Below are 16,959 nucleotides of genomic sequence, written 5' to 3'. Positions count from 1 at the left end.
GAAGGAAAGGCAAGGCCAGGCGAGGCGAGGGCAGGCTATTCAAAGTAAGGCCAAGGCATTCAAGGCCAGACAAGACAAGTCCAGGCTAGGCAGAGCAAGGCCTGGCCAGGCAAGCGCAGGCCAAGCAAGTTACGGCCATTCAAGTCAAGACAACCTAGGCAAAGCCAGGCCAGGCAAGGCTGGCAGTGAAGGCAGACACGCAGGCAAGGCATGCAGGGCAGGTAGGAAAGGCAAGTCAAGGCCAGACAAGGCCAGGAAAGGCAAGGGCAGGCAGGCAAGTCACGCAGGTAGGCAAGGCAGGCAGGCAAGCAACGCAGGCAAGGTAACGCAACATGGCAAGGCCAGGCAAGCCAAGGCTAGGTCAGGTAATGCCAGGTGAGGCAAGGCAAGGACAGGCAAGGCAAGGAAAGGCAAGGGCAGGCAGGCAGACAAGGCAGGCAGGCAAGCAAGGCAGGTAGACAGGCAAAGCAGGAAGGCAAGTCAGGCAGGCAAAGCAAGGCAAGGCAATTCAAGAATGGCAGACAAGTCCAGGGCAGGCAGGGCATGGCAGCTAGGGTAGGGCAGGGCGGGGATGGCAGGGCAGGTAGGTAGGTAAGACACCGAGGGCACTGCGTGACTCGTTCCCTGCCACAATCGATGTCTGCTTGACCCAGTCTCTGCCACACGGTATCTGCAGGATAGTCTGCCTCACTCCACCTCTGCCTCACTCGGTCTCTTCAGGAGCCGAGCTTTGCAGCGACGGTCCATCAGAGACAGGATGTTGTAGAGGCTGTGTGCGGCAGACACCGCGTCCGTTAGCGAGAGCGTACGATAAAGACCGGTTGCGGAACGAAACGGTTGGAGTTGAATATAAAAAAATTCAAATTTTTGAAAATTTTTACAAAACCGACATATGCTGGAAATTGTCTAAAAAGCGTACAAAACAAAAAAATTGAAAAATTCGAACTTCCAAATTTTTTAATTTTTTTCGAAAATAATTGGTTTTGTGCGCGTTTCAGACAATTTCCAGCATTTTTTGATTTTTCGAAAAATTTCAACATACTTTCAAAGCTCCCCACGAGATGACTGCCATACTCGGTGAATACCTCAGCCTGTCGGACTAGGCCTTCTACCTCATTCGGTTGATGCCTGCCTCGGTGTTTGCATCAAGCGGCCTCTGCAAGACTCGGTCTCTAACTGACGGTCTTGATCGTTGACACTCGTTCTCTGTCGGTCCCTGTCTCCGCCTTAATAGGTGTCTGCTGCACACGTTATTGTGCAGAGACGACACGTCAGGGACCGTGTCATTAACAGACCAGTTAGTGCAGAGATCGCATCAGGCACAGACCGCGTTTGTCAGAGACAGTATATATGACAGTCCAACAGAGACCGGTTCTGCCATGCATCCGTTGGGGAAATTTTTGAAAGAAATTTTGAAAAATTCGAAAATACTCAAAAAATCAAAAAATGCTTAAAATTGTCCAAAAAACGCACAAAACAAAAACGTTTTGTAAATTTCACTTTTAAAATCTTTTCTCACCTACATGGCATATAGTGGGACATCTTTACTTCACTGATTCAGGGAATCGCTTAAATGATACTTTGCAACTTTACTGAATTTATTAATAGTATGCACTACAGTTCACATTGCAGAATGTTTGCTTCTCTATGGATAAGGAGATAAAACTTTCAAAACCATTCCAAAATGTTTGAACAAATACTGTATATGTTTCAAATATATTTTGTGGAGGGAAAAAAAAAACAACTTTAACATTCTGTAACCATGCACCAGAGTTAAAATTAAAAGCATAACATTTTAAATTAAATATTATACAACAATTTTATTGCAATAATACAAATTAATATTTAGTTACTTAACAACAGAACAAATCTTAGACAGCCGAGTAGTCAGTAGTAGATAATGGTTTTCCGAGTTATAGTGCCATGAAGTATTATGGTTGTATGTTGTACTGATAACTACCTTACTTGACTTTTTCTATGTTAAAATCATCATAAAAACCTCAAATCCTATAATCAAACATAAATATCTTTGTACGTATCAAATGATGATGTTTAAAGTGATACTTGGGGTGTTGAATGTGGAATAACCCTCTGTGCCAGTACGCAAACATTCTCTGGTGATGTCTCCTCGGTAACATATTCAATCAGTCTGCACTTGTAGCCATGGCTCTCAAGATACATTTGCCGTCCATAATTAAATATGGCTTTACTTTTCCTTCCAATTATCTTTCTTTCGTCATCAGTTGGAATTAAGTGGGTAGGTCTACAATAGATACAGTTAAAGTTGTAAGTACACTAAAATATCCATACAGTAAAATACTACGGAGGATGAGTCTCGTCTTGAAATGTGTCGTAAAGAAGTCCATAAGTCAATAAATTTTTAAGCAGTCCAGGTTCAGTTTTACGACTCTCCCTTTCGTTAAGAATACAAAATCCGTTATGAAGATGGCTGTCTTCTGGGTTGTTGCACCATGTAGTCTGTTCTACCAGACTACACGGCGCTACAACCCAGAAGACAGCCATCTTCAGACTTACCGCAATGAAATCGTCAAATCCTACACAGTAAAATAATAAATTAACAAGTGAACATTCTTTCTTTTTCTTACTGTGTTATCTTCTTACCTTTGTACGTGGCCATGACTACCATATTCTTCAGGGATCGACATTTCTCTACTGTATGCAGGCCCACAAGTCGCCCAACTTGTTATTCCACTCATTACATCAAAATCATCAGCTGTGAAACCCTGAGCCTGAAAATCAAGGGAAAGAATATATGCTCCATAAGATATAAATACATACAGTTTAAACACCATACAAATCTGAAGACAGGCATGTCAAAGGACTGTCACTAGTATTTGTAACCATCGCCTATTTAACCACTTCCCTGATTAATTTTTTCCCCAAAAACATTATCTAAGAAATCATATTCTTTATTTCAGAATATACCCACTGAAATGAAATTATAGACATGTGTTTTGATGCAAAAATTTAATAGTACTATACAAAATATTTCCATAATTATAATAATTATTATCCCAAGTTATCTTGCTTCTGTTCTCGTAAGAACCAACATCAATTTCCATTGTTTGAAAAAATAAAATAATTTACAATCACAGTACACAAATATCACTGCAGCTAGGAGGGGACATGCTACAGAAGCATAAATGTCTTCCTATTTGCATGCGATCTAGCATAAAAATATATACACACGTAACTTAAAAATGTACAGCAGAATGTAATTTACTGACACCTAGAAATTCATATACATATTTTCATCATGACCTGAATAAAGAAAAAATATGAAGCAGAATTAACTTAGGTTAATATTCTTTTTGTAAAACACAAAACTCAAGATATCTCAGAAAATAGGTTAAAAATTACTATCCTGTCCTGGTAACTACAAATATTTTGAAAATATTCCATTGGGACAGATGGGACGGAAATCTGATTAAATTATGATTGAGAGTCAGATATTCTGCTTTACACCAACATGCTTTATTATTAATCATTTCCACAATAATCATAGTTCCATTAATGATAATCATAACGAACATACCAACATGAAATCTTTGCCAGTATATGAGTTCCAGTCACAGCGATGATGACAACACAGTGCCATGAGAATTCCATCAGCGGTAACACTTCTCCCCTCTTCCACTTCGTTACAATTAACCACGCACCGTAATGCAAGGTCTGAAAGTGAAATATACATCACTACTGCTATGCCAACAAATGGCAAAAACTGCAGAGTATCAGTTTAAAAACCCTAAGAAATAAAGTGATGCGGTAATCAAAAGAAGTCGAATGGTAATGAATGTCTGTCGGTGGATTAACAATCAATCTGACCCTGAGGTTACAATCGGTTCTCCTAGGTTTTCTCATGTCATACTGAATGACTTCTTCTTCTATGGGTCTCCGGTCCGTATTCGGTCCATGGCCTCCTCATTTCTCCTCTTCCATTCGGTCCTCTTCTAGGTCCGTCTGTCCGAGGCTTTGATTGAGGTTTCGAAACATCTTCCTTTTTACGGTGCAAGGTCGTTAGCCTTGCGAACAACCCCCAACCTGGAGGACCAGGGTACGTGTCTTAGTCTGACCTCTCCCCCTCGACCAATCTGGCTAGGGAGGCCCTACCAGTAGCTCTTGGGGTCACTGAGGTACTCAAGCCCCACCACCACGACAAGGTGCAGGTACCATTAAGTGGGGCATACTGAATGAGTGTCAGCATAATTATAATTCCAGCCAGTAATGTTCGCAAAATAGAGACGCATCGCCAGGAAGAGATGTATGGAGTAGCAGGTTAAGTCATGGAGAACTAAAACAAAATGCTATAAATATGTGAACTGGTGTAATATAATATAAATAACCAGATTGCACCGTAAATTGTTATTCCCATTTATAAACAAAGGGGTAGAAGATAAAAATACCAAGCCTTCTCCACACTTACCATATATAAAGAATTAACTGAAGTGATGTTAAGTGTATAGATGGTGACCTTGGCTGATATTTATAAAAGAGTTTAAGTGACTACATTGTGCATTTCAGGAATAGGAAAGACAGAAATAATTCAATCAAATGATACAACAATATAAATGAACAAAACATGGAACAAGATTTGTAATTCCAACTCACGGGCTGATAAAGCAGTGAGAATTTATGTTCTGCTTGTGTAGTCATACTTCACCTGTAGCTGATCCACAAAGATGTTTCCCAAGGGACACTATCCTCTTGTATTGGTGTAAAATTGGAATAAATTCTAGACAAAGGTCTGATATGTCTGCGCGAATACGTTTGCAAAGTGTCGAAGAATCTTTGAGTTTGTTATCAAATTTGTGGCGCTGACTGGCACGATCAATCAGAAGCAACAAGCAGCTATTGTCTTCCTGCATCGTCTTTGCGATATAATAACTAAGCTGGCCTGAAAGGAAGCATGTTGGCATAAGATTAAAATCTGGAACACTAGATTGATTGGTTCAGATTAAATGAGCTGAACGGAAAACAGAAAAGAACACTTAGAGATTCTTGGCTTTTGGTAAAGAATAACAGACACACGTCTCCAAAGACAGTTTTAAAATAAAAACAACCAAATTTACAACCTAAACATATATATCCAGGTGACTGCTATTTCTACATACATACCCCTTCCAGCACCAAATTCAATAAACACAGTATTTTGATGAAGCAGACCAGATTTTTCAGCATGTCCCAATAATGAGGAGTTTTGGAGCAAATGCTTCATTTTATTTGGTCCATAACTGGAATTTTTCAACTCCTCCGATAATACCACATGATGTAAGATCTCCCTTTCAATTGGAGGTACACGGTCTGTAATAAATTATATATAGTATGGTATATGAAACAAAACAATTATACGACAAATGACTATTAGAAATATTTGATGATCAGAGAAATAAACACGATTAAATGTTACCTTAACAAGAAATTTGCTATTGCCTTAAAATAACGCTGGTGAAAAGAGGATCATTCAGATTTGATTGGGTTTGCCTGGAATAGACTAAGAGATAACGTCAGCCACACATTCACACTTCAACACACTCCACATACTCCCCCTTGAGGTCAATGTCTGTGCCGGAAGTCTGACACAGAGTGTTTTAAAAGTTATGTAAATAATTTCCTAAAACTGTGGAATTTAAACTTGGCCAATTTTCATATAAAAATAGTCTCCTCCAGACCCCAGTGTTTTCACATTTATTTCTAATTTCAACTAACCACATGGAGCAGAGTTATGAAATCGATAGTTATTCGACTAGTCAAGATATTAGTTGCCTTGCATGGAACCTAATTTGTCATCAGTAGCTGAAGATTTATTCCTTTTCAACTTTCCTATAACAATTTTAACCCCAAAAATTTAGGCTCAGTTGTATGTATTTAAACTTGATTAATATTAACCTCCTGTACTGAATTAATTTTACAAACTGAATCTGCAATTAGATTATTGTTCTCATCTTTTACAACATTAATTCTACGAAGGCAGTTGTTAAATTCATTAATACCTCTATAAAAATCTCCAATATTTTACGTATTTACTTTCAGAAATATGAAAACAAACTCTGCTCTCTACATGGAAAGTAGAATGGGAGGGGGGGTTAGACCTCTTATTTATTTTGATACATATGGTTTTCATCTACATAACATTAGATGGCCATCTCACACTCCACTTATTAAAAAACCCAGTGTTACGAAAACTTTAGCAAGAAATTAAAGAATACAGGATTATCCTAAGAGCTTAAGTATCCACATTATAACTATAAAGTGGTCAAAATATATGCAATGTCATTCTTACGCCACTCACTTTCTTAAGCCCGTTTTAAATGCTAAGAAGAAAAAACATGGAGAAGAACGTTATACAAGTAACTTTGCGATATAGATAAGTTATACAACATTACTGACTTACTATTATACACAAATTCAATTTTTTGAATGAGCAGTGCCAACTCATCTGCGCTTAAGTCAGCAAGTTTCCGACAGTTTCGACCGATGTCCTGATCACCGCAGTTGATCCCAGGAATGATGAAGGGAGGATTTTCTTTTGGTCTTGAATTGCAGACAGCCATATGCTTCTGAAGTTTGTTCACATAGCAGGAACTGTACAGAAATACGATTACGTAGATTACTGTCTTCTGGGTTGTTGCGCCGTGTAGTGTGGTAGAAGTTTATAGACGTTTCAGAGGTCATGCTGCCTCAGTCATCAGGCCCTGGTGATGGAGGCAGCATGACCTCTGAAACGTCTATAAACTTCTACCACACTACACGGCGTAACAACCCAGAAGACAGCAATCTTCAGACTCACCGCTGTGAAAACCTCAAATCTTACATGATTATGTACATTATTGGAAATTTCAGTTTTTATTAATTAGTTTCTTATAGTATAGTATTAAATGATTTTATTATGTAAAACCACTCAGCTGGTTCAAAAACTGTTTAATGTTACACCAAGAAAGACATAATTTATGTATATAATTAATACTAAAGATTAACTGACAAGTCATATAATGCGTATTACTGCTACCAGGGCACATTTACTGATGGTTAAAACCCAGGCAGCAAAGATTCTTTTCTTAAATGTTTATACAAAACTGCTTAATGCACATAACAATTTCATGATTCATAGGTCAGTTATTTCACTATGTGCTGCAAGCAGAGCACATGATAATGTCTTCAGAGATTTCGGTAAGCTCTGTAGTATTTTTTAACACTTATAAACAGTTGGCCGAATGTTTGGATTAAGGAGAAGAAGACTGGAAGAAGATAACATAAAACCCATAACTTCAATTTAAAGTCTTTAGTAACTGTGATCATGACCCTTTGACTACAGCAATAATGACCACTGAAGAAATAAGCAGCTGTTGACAAAGAAGACAAAATTGCAGAGACTGAAGAAGCTGATTATTTCAAGAAATAATACAACTGTTATGTAAGAATCCATTTTCTTGTTACGGTTGTACTTTGTTTGTTGTAACACACAAACATATCATGCAAATATTACATACTTCAAATGTTTTAATAAAAAATGAGGCATTTTCTTTCATCCATTTAAGGTTTTCTTGATTAAAGGTAATCTAACATGGACATTTCACTGTAAAGTGTTCTTTCAGATATATTTAATCTATTATACAAGAAACATAATAATGTTAATGGGTCCCTTGTCATCGATTGATGCATCCTCAGCATACAAAGATATATATACTTATATGGTGACCATGTTAAGCTTTTTTTTTATTCAGTGTTCTGTCTGACGACAGGTCCATATGAACAGGATCCTTCCGTCCTTTTCTCGGACTGGGACCTGTTCATATACGTTCTTGGCAGATGATCCAGAAGTGGTTTGCCATTGCCTTCTTCTGTGTGTGAATGGAGTAATTGTTGGGATGCCCCCGGAGGAAAACTCCGTGTTGCCTAGACCACGGCCTTGCCCAACACAAGTTATAAATTCGGGCACCGCCGGGAATCGAACCCGAGACCCCAGGATTACAAGGCCAGCGTTCTAACCGCTAGACCACCGTGGCTCATTGTTAAGCTTTAAAGAAGGAAAATCATAAATATTTAAAAACTGTACTTTTGCTTTTCAAAACCGCAGTCCGGATACAATACATTGATTCATGATATATGTATGAGAAGGCAATACAAAATAAAGTATACTGTTCATATTAATGATACTTACTGTTTATTGTCATAAGGACACTCCACTCGCGTGTGCTTAATTTCTTTTGACTGCAAACAGGAAGGAAAATCACAAATTTCAGGAATAAAAAAACTTAATAAACACAAAAATATCTTCATAATACTCTGCTAAAATCACTATATTTCAGTCGCTACAATAATAAAAAATAAATTGAAGAACTGTTTTTAAAAAAAACACGGTACTTGTGGGTTATTGGGACACATCGCTTTAAAAATAGTTTAGGTTACGTTAAGTTAGGTTAATGTGTGTGGATAAATGACATATACTTGAAAGTTATTATATTTTATTTCAATAAATGACAACTAACCTAACCTAACCTAACCTAACCTATTTTTAAAGCGATGTGTCTCGATAACCCACAAGTACCAAAAACACACTTTCACAAATTGGTAAAAACAAATCAGAGGTCCTTGCTGCTTCCATCATCAGGGTGACGTGTAAGTTGTGCACATGGAGATGGTTAAAGTTATAGGAGACACTCTAACCACAAGGACCTCTGAAATGTTGGTAACATTCTACAAGACTACACGTTGCAACAACTCAGAAGACTGCCATTTTCATAATTAACAGTGTTTGAGAGTATAGGGAGTTGTACAAAGGCGTTAAATTAAAAAAAAAATTACATGTGCACAAATATATATTACAAAGACAAAATATCCTGACTATTGAACAGCGTCAATGTCCAAGTTTCTCTCCCATACGTTGGCATCATCTACTGCATTTCGATACAAGCACCATTCACAGCTGAGCAGCCATCGAGGTGATACTCGACCTCCTACCACGTTGTTGAACATAGCACCTGTCACTGCTGTAATTGCCCATGCCAAGCAAAGTCACAGTATCTGAATATCTAAAATTTTCTCTTGAAAGGTGATGTTCTTTATGTTCCCATACAGAAAAAAACCCAGTGGTGTTAGGTTCGGTGACCTTGGAGAAGGCTATGCTGGGTCATAGTTTCCTCCAATTTTTTTGTTCAGAAAGCTTTATCTAAAAGCTTATGGATGATGTTTCTGATATGTGCTGGTGCACCATCCTCTAAAAACCTTGCATCATTAGGCACTTGTGGGAAAGTGTACCAACATGCCCAGGTATGAATGACTTGTCATAGTAAATTCTAGAAAAAAACAAAAGGAATAGCAAGGTCCATTCAGGCAAAAATTGGTCTGATGCAGTTGTTATTCGAAATGGTCAGAAAAAGATGCTTTTTCTCCAATGCTTTGTAACTTGCTTTAGATGTCATTAGCAAGGTCTAAAAAAACAAAAAAAAGCATGATTGGAAGTGAATCAGATACATCTGTTTCTGGTCCATACTGATGATTTATTGGACAAAAACATAAATATCATAAAAATACAATTTCTTTTATATGCTTTTATATGTTATATGCTAGCAAGAAAGTGGTCTAAATGTATAAAACTAGGTATGGTATATGTGTGTGTGTGTACGCTTATCAGGCCAAAATTCTAACATAAGGGTTGCTAATAAATCATCAAAAATGTGACAAAGTTCAAACATCTGGGAAAGATAGTAATAAATCAAAACTGCATTCCAGAAAAAATTAAGAGCATAAAAAAATTACGAAGATAGAATTGTTTCTGGATTACCATAATTGCCTACACAAAATATTTCTAACGTATGTAAATGCTGAAGCTTCACGCCAAGAACTTAACTCGAATATTAGTATTTTAACTTACATTATCATTACTATCGGTACTGCTGTCAAAAACCATGTGTTGACCACAAAACTTTTCACCTTCTTTAACGGTCATTTTACACAACCTGTTTTTCCTTTTTACATGATACTGACACTGCATTTCTTTGACTTCCAGCGTATGGTAAATAAACCCTATAACGTATTCCCACCAAAACTACTTAACATTAACACCATAAAAATCTCTGTACACCAACGAGCGACCTAGCAATAAGTGAATGTTTTGGTTATACACATTGCGTTATTGTGCTGCCATCTTTCCTGGGTATATAAATACCAAGACTTTGACGGCGGTAGCTCAGTCGTCATTATGCTTACTGTAGAACCTCCAAAACATTGAAAGATAAGCCAGAAGGCAAATACGATGTTTTAGACATTTATATTACTTTAATTCGGAAATAAATTATTTTTTTAAAAATCTGAGGCACGGCTATTAAAAATGGGAAATGATTCTGTTCGTTTTTTCATTGTACTCTATGAAACTCCTAGAAAGAGATGTACAGGTGGTACATATCTGAGGTGTATAAAAAGAATTACATAAAAAAATTGTTTGAGTTTTGGTTAATGTACACACACTGCATGTTTCCAAAGCTGAATAAATATGACATTACAAGGCTATCTATTTTTTCTCTTGAATATCAAATTTTGTAGTAACTGCACAACTGTACATAGGAAGGGGGATTGAGGTTAGCTCTTTCTAACACACCCAACTGAGTAGGTGTAACTCTCCTCCTTTTCAACTTAAGGATGAAGCAGATACAGCTTCCGAAACGTAGCATTCTCTTTAAAACACAGATGATGGACATAGTCCAAGAATTTAGTTATCCCAATTGTAACACACCAATGTCAGTAATCTTTAAAATTGACTGTATTAAAGGTTACTTCTTCTTCTTCTTTTATGGCTCTCTGGTCCATATTCGGTCCATGGCCTCCTCAATTCTCCTCTTCCATTCGGTCCTATACTCTGTTGCTTTCTGTTAGGTCCGTCTGTCCGAGGTAAAGGTTACTTACACAAGTTATTTTGAATAACTGTTCCTACAGGAAATAAATGTTTTGACATAACAATATATAAACTGTATCTGAATTATGACTTAAGCGTTTCATTACCATGTGTCCTTGGCAAAGAACAAGAGAAGTACAACAAAAATTTGTTGTTTGGGGTGTTATCAGACTATGCATATACTCCTGCCCTCATATTTACCATACAAATATTAATTTAATTTCTCATACTGTGTAGCTGTAACTGACAATAAACATTTAACCATCCAGCTAACGTAACAAAAGGTAGCTGGTCAGAATGCAATGGAAGATTTCAATTAAATTTTTCCCCAAGGGCCTCATCATCCTCCACACACAAATACATCAATGCAACAGTTGAAGGAAGAATAATAGGCAGATAAAAATCCATTGAACTTCCCCCAAGGTCACAAAGGATATCACACCCATGGATTTATTTTCCTCTATGGCTTCAGAAAGGTATGAATGTTGAGGTGGACCGAAGACAGTATGTCAGTTGAAATTAAATAAAACTAAGATTTTTAAGATAAAAATTTAACAAATAATACAAATGGCTACATTTCTTCAAGATGGTTAGTGATTTTTGCATTACATGCATTGTATAACTTGGATAAAGCGATCAGTAGATGCTTCAAATTCAGAGTCTCATGTTGAACTCTTGAACCCATTTAAGCCCTTCCTCTGTGTTTCCTGCTGGCTTGTATTCCAGTCCAATCCAGCCGTCATAACCCAACTTCTCTAGCAGAGAAAAGACGTACCGGTAGTCAATTTCTCCGCTTGTATTCGGTTCATTACGATCTGGCACTTGTGCTATTTGGATGTGACCTAAAAAAATATAATTTTAAGAAATGGTAAAAAAAAAAGATGCTACACAACTGTCAGTGTTATGTTCAGTAGCATACTATTATATTTAACACAATATTACTAAAGAGACCATTAGACTCTAACCAGAAATATTAAATATTTGTTTTATTTAATTCCTGACATGTTTCAGCCTACCACAACCATCATCAGGGGAACATGGATATCTTGAAACTTGAAGATTTAAAGGACTTGACAAGAATGAAATACAATGGCGTTCCTGTGCAGACACATGTGCGCTGTGATTGTGAATAACTTAATGTTTACATACAATGAAAAGTGATCGTACGGTAACTCAGGTAATAATTATATAAACAACATTTTGAACAGTACAATTAAATGTTTTGCATCAGAGCAAATACTAGTAATTTAATTTAATTTTTGTGGGTATATTTCAAACATAAAATAAAAATATAACTTATTGATTAATATTGAAAAAAATAATCGGGGAAGTGGTTAATGAAAAGTAACAAAAGTAAAGCTGTCCCACTATATGCCACGCAGGTGCTTGGGGGGAGCAGAGGTATAGCTCCTACTCATTCTCAACCTTGGCACTAGATGGGGAGAGTGGTTGGCGTCATGCCCGGCCTTGCTTTATCTCCAGGAAAGGACCCTGGTACACATTGCATAGGAGGTCGGGTGGGCCCCAGAGCCAGCTTCGACGCAGAGGCTAGAGGAAATATCCTTTGACCCCATTGGAGACCCAACCCTGGTAGTCCAGTCTGTTAGCCAGTCACTATACTGATCGAGCTACCCCGACTCATAGTGGTTAATGAATGTAATTAAAATGTTAGTAAACAAAAATAAAATATTTGTACTTTTAACATACAAAGATAAGTAAATTTTGCAATAAAACAAGAAACAATTTTTCACTTTTTATACCAGACATTGAATTTAACTCATATATAAATCCTCTCTAAATACAGCCTTGGATCGTAATATGCTATAAGAATTGCTCACTCACTCACCAACATATGGCAGCAGCTCCTTGATGTTGTGAGTCAGATTTCCATGCAACTGCTGCAGATGAAATATGTCCAACATGAGCTTCAAGTTCGAACTGTTAACTTTCTTCACCACCTCAAGACCTGGGGAAAATTGGAAAGAGACACAAGATGAATGAATAAATTCAACATGTTTAGGTTTTCAACACACAGTTCATTTTCTTGGGTTATTTAATGATAATTCATTAAATTTATAGGTTATGTAGCTCAGAATGACAAAATAACTGTATATGAAATTGAAAATACAATCATGGGTTATTTTAAGCTATTAAGGTATTGGTGAGACTAAATTTAAGGCACAGTAGCAGCATGACTTCTACTGATAACTTTATATAAGCCTGAGGAAGATGTTGATCACGTAGTTATCCTGGAGCTAGTCAGGTTAAGAAAAATTATAGAAAATTTATGAAAGAAACTGATCTCCAAAGAAAATTATACAAACATGTTCTAATATCAGAAATTTTTAATCATATTTATTTATTTATTTGATATTAACTTCTACAGTCATAAAGACAGTAAACATAACCTACATATTTGTAGTGTCTTCAGGTTGTCTTTCGTGCACAAATCAAAATATGTAAAATTTCTAAAGTAAAACACATAATGAATACAACTAAATATTAAACTTGTTGAAAAATGAAGTGGCTGTTACTCCAAACCGAAATTCTTTTAAGTTTGGAAATTTAATGTATCCAAATGGCAGTCTTGTTAACTCTGGAAGTGGTACAGTGCAATGCAGATTACTTCAAACTTTGTGCTGACATAAACTTATTAATGTCCTTCATTCTTTAAAAGTAATAACACAAAATATATATTATTACTTTTTCAATATTAGAATTCACAACATGAGATACAATGAAACTTTATTTGGGTATTAAAAGATAGCAACAATGTGACACTAAAAATTTTAAGGCTACACTTACTAAATAAATTAAAGTTAACATTTACTAAATCAGATCTCAAATATATTTGCTGCTTACAACCTTATGCTGGTTAATACAGACTTTGTTGTTATGAAGTATGAATTTATAAATATCTTTTAACTTCAATCATGATCATCAGGTATGGGCATCCAAAAATCTTGAAATATTAACTTAAAAAAATAGACAAATAAAACTCTCCCGTTATACACCATGTACGCATTTGGGGTGAGAGGCGTTATAGCTCCTACTCATTCTTAATCTCGTCATTGGATAGGGGTTGGTGGTCAGTGTCAAGCCCCTACCAGCCACAGTTCCTATTGGACAGGAGGCTGAGTGGGTCCAGAACTGGTCTGGACACAGAGGCTAGAGGAAAAAATCCTCTGTCTCTGTCAGGGATCAAATCCCAGTCATCCAGTCAGTAGTCAAGTCACTATACTGACTGAGTTACCCATTTAAACTAGACAGCAACTAAAATTAAGTAGGATTTGAAGTTCTTACGGTAGTAAGTAAAGAGATTGTTGAAAGACTCTCGGGTTACACCGCGTCAGGTGGCTGAACGGTGAATAAACCATATCCTCCACCATTCAGCCACCTGACGCGGCTTGTAGCCCGAGAGTCTGCCATCAACTTCGGTCGCCGTGAAAGCTTCACTTTATAAATAAGTAAAAAGATGGCTGTATTCTGGACTGTAGCATTGTGTAGTCTCGTAGAAGTTCATCCATGTTTCAGACGTCGCTGCTGCTCGTCATTAGGGCTAAAATGTTTGGATAATATTAAAAATTATTCAATAAAGTTCTTTCACCCCTGTTAATTTCATTGAATATTTCAATACCTTTATAAAAACTGTTCATGTAATAATTTGGAACTGAGTAAGGGTTGATGGGCTCTATTAGACCAAGAATATTTTCCTTTTCAAACAGTGATGCCGCATGTTTTATGTTCTTTTCATATGTTTTCACATTTTCTTCATCCACTTTCTCGACAGCACCGGACATTACATGGATGCTGAAAAATTAAAGCAAATAAAAATTGTATGTAATAATGTCAACACTTTTTGTCTGCACTTCCCCTGGAGTTATTACATAAAGCATGAAAACACTGAAAGCTCACAAAAATCACTGCGAACCATACCACCATGCTATGCTACCTTATTAAACATTTAAAGCCCAATGGTAACTATATGTACCAGATGCTTCAACAATTATTAACTCTTTGTTTTGTACTTACAGGTTTCATATCATTCTCATTGTAAAAAACAATTATTTCGTTGATTAGCATTAACAAGTTAATCTTTGTAATGGTAAAGTGTTGTGTTTTCTTTGAGGTAAGGACTGAATTAACAAATACTATTTTGATAAGCTTTGGGCTTCAAAGGGTTGAAACTGAATAAAACATGCAAAATTCTACACTGTGCTTTGAAATACCTTTCAATATCACTGTTCTACTGCAGTTAATTGCATCAACATTACGAAATTCAATGTGTAGGGATGTATTAAACATGCAAATTATCATCTGCTGCCCAATATTTCTAATGCATCACTAGGCTGGATATCTGTCCTTTAATGGTATTTATTATTTGCTAAAAGTTAATGCCTGTTATTAACGCACTGTTAATTTTCAGACCCTGTTAAATAATGACCACAGTTAATGTTTTTTAATCACATATAATACATACCTTGAACATTTTAAAGCCTTTGCATATTTTATTGCTAGGTTAACGCTATCATTGAATTTCTGTTCAGCTCCAGGAATTGCTGCAAATCCCAGCTCACCTTTGGTAACATCACCTGAAAATGTTTTACTGTAAATTACTGTCATAACTATGTAAACAAATTTTATGTTTCTATTCTATTCTTGCATCTTGCTAATTTATAAATAATTGCAGGATATTTAATCATGTAGTATTTATTTATTTATTTATTCATCTGTGCCGCATATAACAATACTGCCAATAGCTTAGTTTATAGTACCAAAAGACAGTATGACTGAAGAATTACTTCGAAATTATATAGAGGGAAATGTATGTGAACTAATTTAAGATGCTATTCCAGAATTTGTCTGGGAGCGATTAAAAAAATACAATGAAGATACCAGAATACCCACAATCTGGGTCTGAATCCAGGTCCTCCAAAATATGAAGCAGGAGTGCATTCCACTAAATCCCAGTATGGTGTTGTTTATCATTTGGGTTATTTAATACTTAAAAATATTGTGATGAATGAAGAATGGAAGTAATCAAGGTGTGAAACAAAAGAAAAGAAGATGAGTACTTATGAAATCTGCTCCATTGACATTTACAAAAAAGAATTTCCAAATGCTATGTCTGATTGGTGGGGTGCTTTATATGCTACCCACATGATTAAAGACATGTTACAGAACCTGTGTCAAATTTTGGGGAGACCAATCTTCCTAACATTTACGCCCGTTCACAGCAAATCACCTTACAAACATTATGAGGTTAGGTTACAGCTATATGCTTACCTACAAAAACATTTATTAGGATTTGTTCAACATTTGCCTTCTTCTGAGCAGCAACAACTTCGTCGACTGTATGTACATACGGAAATGCACATTCCACAGCACGAAAACCTACATCTCTCGCCAGCTGATATCGTTCCAGAAGAGATGCTGTCTCTTGGAACATAAATGATAAGTTGGCACAAAATTTAAGTGGCATTATAAACTCTTGTCTTCACACTGCTGTGTTAAGCAAAAAGATGAATCTCGTACAGTCACTGACATAAATGCTCCTGCAAACAAATTTACAGCTTATGGTTGTTTCGTAATGCCTCGATTAACTTTCAACTGCTATACTATAGTGATGGAATTCAAAAAAACATGTATTTATCTTATCTTACCATTGTACATGCATTAAGCATCAATCATTTTCTTATTTACTTTACATGGCTAACGATTAAACGCCAAACGTCGCCAGTTATGTCACCTGTATGTACAAAACATAGATAACCTACATGAATGTTGAATACAAGTAGTACTTGCTTTACTTGTAAGATGGCAGGAACATTTACTTCTTCTAATATCCTGGGCTCTCTTAAATTCCCTACGAAAATAGTGTAATTTCAGGTGTGTAACCTTTGAGTTCCTACTTTATATACATTGCGCAAACAATTCTTATGTTTACAGTTCTCGCAGTTTTCCTCAGCTCTCTTCCGCAAATACTAGAAAAATCGAACTGGGCTATAATCGGCAAGCTAATGGAAAACAAATTGGTTAAAATACTTTTC

The 16,959-nt window shown here is 36.4% G+C and overlaps 2 protein-coding genes across 3 annotated transcripts; both read right to left on the bottom strand.

Annotated features, from left to right (window-relative positions):
• Window positions 1-1,800: 1,800 nt before the first annotated feature.
• LOC110831270 (tRNA:m(4)X modification enzyme TRM13 homolog) lies at window positions 1,801-11,308 on the bottom strand. The gene is made up of 8 exons (XM_087354207.1): window positions 9,893-11,308; window positions 8,180-8,229; window positions 6,413-6,603; window positions 5,137-5,322; window positions 4,682-4,915; window positions 3,557-3,693; window positions 2,623-2,750; window positions 1,801-2,263 (listed from the first exon to the last, which is right to left on the bottom strand). Exons 1-8 carry the CDS (start codon window positions 10,010-10,012, stop codon window positions 2,053-2,055), a joined length of 1,257 nt encoding a protein of 418 aa, XP_087210333.1. The 5' UTR covers window positions 10,013-11,308; the 3' UTR covers window positions 1,801-2,052.
• Window positions 11,309-11,444: 136 nt separating this feature from the next.
• On the bottom strand, window positions 11,445-16,700 carry Gip (hydroxypyruvate isomerase-like protein Gip). Of its 2 annotated transcripts, none has more exons than XM_022067087.2 (6): window positions 16,573-16,700; window positions 16,196-16,464; window positions 15,390-15,501; window positions 14,547-14,719; window positions 12,756-12,875; window positions 11,445-11,751 (listed from the first exon to the last, which is right to left on the bottom strand). In XM_022067087.2, the coding sequence occupies exons 2-6, from the start codon at window positions 16,389-16,391 to the stop codon at window positions 11,564-11,566; spliced, it is 789 nt and encodes a 262-aa protein (XP_021922779.2). In that variant the 5' UTR covers window positions 16,392-16,464; window positions 16,573-16,700; the 3' UTR covers window positions 11,445-11,563. The 2 variants fall into 2 exon arrangements, with proteins under 2 accessions (XP_021922779.2, XP_021922780.2); XM_022067088.2 differs by having other exon boundaries at window positions 16,196-16,348; window positions 16,573-16,687.
• Window positions 16,701-16,959: the final 259 nt, after the last annotated feature.

The sequence above is a fragment of the Zootermopsis nevadensis genome, unplaced genomic scaffold, assembly GCF_977971745.1.
Source record: "Zootermopsis nevadensis isolate Lab colony 2312 unplaced genomic scaffold, Znev_1.0 Znev_ptg000023l, whole genome shotgun sequence".
In the NCBI taxonomy this organism is placed as follows: domain Eukaryota; kingdom Metazoa; phylum Arthropoda; class Insecta; order Blattodea; family Termopsidae; genus Zootermopsis; species Zootermopsis nevadensis.
Note: the sequence above shows the minus strand (reverse complement) of the source record. Positions and strands in the feature narration are given on the sequence as shown.

What these genes read in the sequence shown, in the direction of transcription:
- Gip (XM_022067087.2), bottom strand. Translation starts at nt 16,391, where the DNA reads ATGCCACTTAAATTTTGTGCCAACTTATCATTTATGTTCCAAGAGACA. An exon ending in CCTAATAAATGTTTTTGTAG is followed by an intron (nt 15,502 to 16,195) that starts GTAAGCATATAG and finishes AAACATTTTCAG; the next exon opens with GTGATGTTACCAAAGGTGAG. An exon ending in CATGAACAGTTTTTATAAAG is followed by an intron (nt 12,876 to 14,546) that starts GTATTGAAATAT and finishes AATTTTCCCCAG; the next exon opens with GTCTTGAGGTGGTGAAGAAA.
- LOC110831270 (XM_087354207.1), bottom strand. Translation starts at nt 10,012, where the DNA reads ATGCAGTGTCAGTATCATGTAAAAAGGAAAAACAGGTTGTGTAAAATG. An exon ending in AATTGAATTTGTGTATAATA is followed by an intron (nt 5,323 to 6,412) that starts GTAAGTCAGTAA and finishes AATTTATTACAG; the next exon opens with ACCGTGTACCTCCAATTGAA. An exon ending in CTGGCAAAGATTTCATGTTG is followed by an intron (nt 2,751 to 3,556) that starts GTATGTTCGTTA and finishes CTTGATTTTCAG; the next exon opens with GCTCAGGGTTTCACAGCTGA.